The following is a 6446-nucleotide window of genomic DNA, read 5'->3' on the forward strand; positions in this document are numbered from 1 at the left end:
ATTTTTTTCTTAAAATTTCTAGATTTATTTGACTAAATTCACACTTTTGTCCTATCACTAGCATCTAAATATTACTTTTACTAATTAAATGATGTTAGTTGATAAAAATTTAAAAGTCGTTTTTAGATTTTTAAATTTTGATCAATTGTATATTATAATTTTAAGAAGTTGAAAACATGTTTAAAAATAAATTTTTGGTTGTTTATTATACTTAAATTTTTGTTTGTTAATTAAAAATCAAAGGTTGATATAAAGCCTTTTAAATTTAGTTTAGTGTATTTTGGAATATTATTAGCTCAAAAATTGATTCAAAAATTAATTTTTGTTTGCTTAATAAAAAATAAATATCAATTTAGAGCATTTAAAATTTGGTCTCCTGTGTATTCTAATAATAAAACAATTTTTTTCTATGTTTATTACAATTAAATTTCTGATGGTTTATTAAAATTTAAAAATTATTATTATAATGTTTTTAAATTGATTTTGTCGTAGAATTGGTATTTAATTACAATAAGGTGATGTAAAATAACAATTTTTCTTACACCTTCAAATTTCAAAGGACAGTAACTTTTGTTCTTTAAAAATTTCAAGTTTTAAAATTTTAGTAGGTTTTTTGTTATTATATTGTGTTGCAAACGATCTATTTATGATATTAAATTATTACTAATCAGAGATAATTTAACAAGTTTGTTTATTGAAATTTAAAGGTTGTTATTTGGTTTTTAAATTTTGACAATTTACATATAATATTGTTAACTCAAAAACGAATTAAAAAATTACATTTTGTTAAAACATATTTAAATGCTTGTTTATTTATTAAAAGGCGTTCAAAACTCAGTAAAGTATATGCAAATATTAACAACCTAAAACTGGCTTAAAAAGTTATTTTTGTTTTTTTATTATATTTGAAAGCTTGTTCGTTTATTAAAAATTAATTTAATTTGTTTTAACTTGGTTTATTGTTGTGTTATACTAATAAGGAAAAAATGAATAAAGTTTTTACCTTTTTTGTTAATTGCAGTTAATTGTTAATTAAAATTTAAGAAATGATGTTATAACCGTATTTAATTTTATTTTGCTGTAACGTTTTTGTTTGATTACAATTAGGCAAATGCTAAAAAAGGGTAAAGCCCCTCTGTATGGTCTAGTAATTAAAAATACAAAATTTTATTTAATAGAATATTTGATATTTTTGATCAAGCAATTTTTGTGCCTATCTGTAAACATTTATGTTAAAATATTCAAATAATTTTGAACCATGTTATATTTATCTAATGAATCTAGTTTTTGCTTTTTTGCTTTTGTTATTAATTTTGGAAGATGTTAATACAATTATATTAGCTTAAATCTACTTAATTTTTTACTTGGTGTTTTTAAGGGATTTTATCTCTCATAGTTATTAATAAATGCGTAAGTTAACAATAAATGGATTTTAGGAAAGCATGACAGTGTTCAATAGTAAAATTAGTAATTTTAAAAATAACATTATAACCTGTTCAATAAAACTTTAAACATGTTAAAATAACAAATGCAATTTGTTAAACTATGAACGAATTAAATATTTTGGTTCAAAATCTTAAATTTTGTTTATCATGAGATTGTGTTTCAATCCTCATATCTACAAAATTTTGGTTTGAAATCAAAGATTTTATATCATCATTAAAAAGAAGCATATTGTTATCGTTATAAAGTTGAATTAGAAACAAGCATTTTATAAAAAAAATTGAGCTTTATTGTAGATATAAGATCTTATAGAAAACACTCCAGGTCTTATATGTATACCCTGGTTCTTATATAAAGCACCTGGGTTCTCATGCATATACCAAGGACCTTATATGATTTTGTTAGGCCTTATATAATTTATTTGCGTCTTATATATATATACCTTAGGACTTATATTAAACACCACGGGACTCATATAAACTCCTGGTTTCGTATTTATTAACCCTGGACCTTATATAAATTCTCCACTCCTTGAAAACAACTTAGGCTACTCTAGCCTTGAATAAATAATTGTTGTTCAAGTTTTAAAAAAAAGTTTGGATAATTTTAAAGTAAAACTGTTATGTTTTACTTAAATCAGATGTAGCACTATGCATGAAGTTAAAATAACTGAAATAATAAAGAACAAAAAATAAATTCCCATACTTTTACCTGATCAACTTGTAAGTTTAACACTTCAATTTTTTTATATTTATTTTTTTTAATTCAAACAAATATCTCAAATTTTTAAAATAATCAAATAAATATCTAAAATTTTTAAAATAGTAAATTTGTGTCAAAATATCACAAAAAGTTTAGTAGAAAGTTAAAAGACTAAAAAAAAAATTTTTGAATGCTTGCCGCATGGACTTAAGTTTAAGGTTCCAATACAAATATCTCTTTCCACTTCTTTTATTTCAGAAATTGGAACATGTGTTGTCACTGTAAGAACTTATATATTGAGCTTAATTTTTTTAGTATTTGAATAACTTTTTTGTTACAGCCTCAAGTTAGCCAAGATAAAAAAGTTTGGGAAAATCTTGCTGACGTTGTTTTGGGAGATTCTTGGTCAATTAATTTCCCAGTTGATCATTTATCTTGGTAAATATTTAACATACTTTTTTTTCATATGTGTTTATTATTGATGTAGAAGGGCCAAGATTATGGTCTCAACATAGAGTTAAGCTTGTTACTTAGCCCTTGGGGTCTAGTTGCTTCTATATCTTTTTGTTAGAAAAAAAGTCTTTTTTTGCTTAATGTGTCAAGTTGCACTAGCTTGGTTATAAGCTGGCAGCATGGTGTAGTAATGACTTTGCAACATGAGATCCTGGCTTTGATCCCCACTTCCTTTATTTAAAATCTGGCAGCGTGGTGTAATGGTAAGAACACTTGCTACACCACTATGAGATCGAGGGTTCAATCCCCATTGCTCTCATGCTCTAGCGCCTTTGAGTAAGGCGCTATAAACAGTATGAACTCCTGCTGAGCCAACACTTAATCAGCAGCATTATTATCGAGCAATTATGATTTATAATATTTCAAACTGCTTAAGACAACTCAAAACTGGGTCAGAGTAACAAATGTTACTCTATGTTTATGTCACGCATTCGACCTTCCCACATCGAAGATAAAGATATATACAAAAATGCGCTAAGTAAAGCGTTTTTTTTAAGTTACTATAAAGAGTACAGTCTTCTGTAACAAACTGTTTATTTGGCAATAATTAATAATATGTTAATCTAACAGGGTTTGGTTAACAATTCTTACCTCATGTTAAGTTCATGCAATTGACCTTCCTACAACAAGATTAAAAATATATTATTTATTTTTGATATGTTTTATGTTAAAGGTTTCAAGTAATTGCATTTTGGTTATCTGAAATGAGTCAATATCTTAGAAATCCGGAAAAAAGGCAAAATTTTTTGTGTTACCACGAAAAGGAGAAAGCAAATTTAACTCTGGATATAGTCGACTATGATACAAAAGAACTTCTAAAATTAAATGAAACAAGAGCGTTTATGTCAATTGTTTCATTGAGGTTAGAAATTTTTAAAAACATAACAGTTTTTTTTAATAGCTTTATCCTTAATTTAAATGTAAAAAAGCTGACCTCATAGGCTTAAACATAAAGTAATATTCTGTTACCTCATCTGCTGAGTTGTCTTTTGGCATTATTGAGCACTTTTATTTGTAATATGGTTGCAAATTTTAACCAATAATTGCCTGCGATAATTTCTCTGGGCACCACTTTTATTAATTTTGCAAGGCCTTTATATTAAACATAAATATATATGTATTTTTTACTAAGTTTTATTATATATAGATTTTGCCATAGAATTAATATTTTTGAAGACTTGGTAAAGTTTTTATCGTTTATAGCACCTTACTTCGAGAGCCTTGACTTGGATCACAGTTATTTATTTTTAAAAACCGGCAGCAAGGTGTAGTGTTAAGAACACTTGCTACACCACACTTGAGGTCGTGGGTTAATTTCCCACTGATCTCGTGCTGTAGCGCCCTTGAGTAAGGCGCTATAAATGGTATGAACTCCTGCTGAGTCAGCACTTAATCAGCAGTATAATTATTGGGCAATTATAATCTATAATATCCCAAACTGCCACAGGCAACTCGAGACTGGGTCGGAGTAACTGATGTTACTCTATGTTTAAGTCGTGCATTCGAATTTCCCACATCGAGGAAAATAACTTACTAAAATTTATGCAGGTCCTAAAAAATGACCCCTACAATTTTAATAAATAATAAAATAATATTTTTTTGTCATTTTTTTAAATATTAATTTTTGGTATGCCTTTTTTTATACAGGTGTTACTGTTGTTGTTGTGGAAGCATGATCACATCATTAAGCAAATAACATCATCTTAAAGATATAATTGGTAAGTAAACTGAATATTGATTTATTAAACTGCCTTTTTTCTAACTAATTAGATTAAATTTATATTTTTCAGCAGCTAAACTTAACTTGGTAATGGTAGATCATTATTTCATACAAATTGTGAAAACGCTTTTTTGGAAGTGTTTTAACTTTATAAAGCTTCAATAAAAATAAATATTTAATTTTTTATATTTGAATCCCTATTATAATTGGTTTTTGTAGTTTTATATGCCGGTTTTTGTAGTTTATATATATATATATTTTTTAAGCAATTTGATATGCCAATTTTTTAAGCATTTTTTTTACAACTTTTTTTTAAAGATTTTAAATTCTAGGTATACAACAGCCTTAATGCTTGGTTGTTAAATTATAAATCACATGGATATATATTCTTTTTGTTTAATCTAAACTTTTTACATATTGTAATTAATTTTTTAAAAAATCTGTAGTAATTAAAAAATAATTGTTTATATTTGCATTATTTTTTCAACGTTTTTATATTTGACGAGCACTTTTATTGTGATTTGTTATTCTTCAATTGGTAATCTATATATTTTTGCTGTTTACATTCTGTGCTTTTATTAACATGCAATTTTTTTTGTCTTAAGATTAACATTTATTGTAGTTTCTTTGTGCCTAATATGTACTTAATAAACTGTAGTAGAAAACTTTTGATTGTATATACTTATGTATATGTTTCAATTTTATTTAAGTTGCATTTTTTTTAAATATGGTTTTTGTACATATAAATGAAACTGTAATATTAAAGACAAAGCCTGTTACACCCCTTCAACACCAAGCAAAGTAACACATTTATGTAAAAATTTTTTTTTTAAACTTTAATCAAAATATTTACTTTTAGCTCTCTGTAGGAAAAAACAATTTTTTTGGGGGGGAGGTGTTGCAGTTTTCATTATTAAGTTTATCAGTTGCGGATTACAAGTTTTTCTTATTTTTTATGCAATTATTGGGCTTTGGCAAGCCATTTTTCTTTGCAATTTGCTTTTCGATTTTAGAGTCTTTCAAAAGTTTATATGGATCCTTTAACAGCACTTGCTTTAATTATTTTTATAATCTTGGCTCTTAAATTGTTAATAAAAGGAAATAGATGCTTAATTGTTAATTGAAAGCACATGAAAACTATAATTTTTGCTTGTTTAATATAATTAAATTCTTGTTTGTATATCTAAAAGAGCAATTTTAAACATTTAAAAATCTAATGAAAAAAATTGCTTAATCACAACAGCAAATGATAAAAAAGTTTTTTTTCTTTGTAGTTTAATTACAATTAAGCCAAATTTTTCTTGTTTAGTATAATAGTAAAAAACTTAATATTTCATTTACTAATTTATTTGACATTCTTTTTGAATTGTGTTAAACTTATCTTTAATTATCTATAAAGATTTATGATAAAATTAACAAGATGATTTTTAATCATATTTTATTTAACAAAAAAATCTAGTTATTTTTATTCTAACTTATTTTGAGTTAAAATAACTTTTAATTCTGTTTTTAAAATTAACTAAATTTTAATATGTTGTTTATCATCAGGTTACTATTTAATCCTTTTTTTTTAATTAACATTATTTACTTACTAATAGATGTTTGTTTGTTAAAATTCAAAGTTTCTCTTTTGGTTTTTAAATTTTTGTCAATAAACAACATAATAATACTAACTCATGATTATATCAAAAAAATGTGTTTTTGTTTATTTATTAAATCCTTGTTTGTTTATTGAAAATTCAGTCTAATGTATATTATGAAATTAGTTATTAAAAAACATATTGTTATTGTCAGTGTATTTATTGAAATTTAAATATGTTGTTGGTATTATTATTCTGTATGTTGCTTTTTAAAATAAAGATTTAACTCCAGCTAAATATCATTTAATTATGGTTCGAAATCTTAGATTTCAAAACATATTGTTATTGTCAGTGTATTTATTATGGTTCGAAATCTTAGATTTCGAAACATATTGTTATTGTCAGTGTATTTATTATTATTATTATTATTATTGTTTTTATTCTTTCTAGTCAGAATTTTGAAAGACGATAACTTTTGTTCTTTAAAA

At 24.7% G+C, this 6446-nt stretch overlaps 1 protein-coding gene across 1 annotated transcript; it reads left to right on the forward strand.

The window, feature by feature from the left end:
* The first annotated feature begins 2093 nt into the window (after positions 1-2093).
* LOC145753496 (uncharacterized) lies at positions 2094-4367 on the forward strand. Its single transcript, XM_082569899.1, has 4 exons — positions 2094-2102; positions 2486-2583; positions 3332-3520; positions 4306-4367. The coding sequence occupies exons 1-4, from the start codon at positions 2094-2096 to the stop codon at positions 4352-4354; spliced, it is 345 nt and encodes a 114-aa protein (XP_082426025.1). The 3' UTR covers positions 4355-4367.
* Positions 4368-6446: the final 2079 nt, after the last annotated feature.

This window comes from Corella eumyota, chromosome 5 (assembly GCF_963082875.1).
Source record: "Corella eumyota chromosome 5, kaCorEumy4.1, whole genome shotgun sequence".
NCBI classification, from domain to species: domain Eukaryota; kingdom Metazoa; phylum Chordata; class Ascidiacea; order Phlebobranchia; family Corellidae; genus Corella; species Corella eumyota.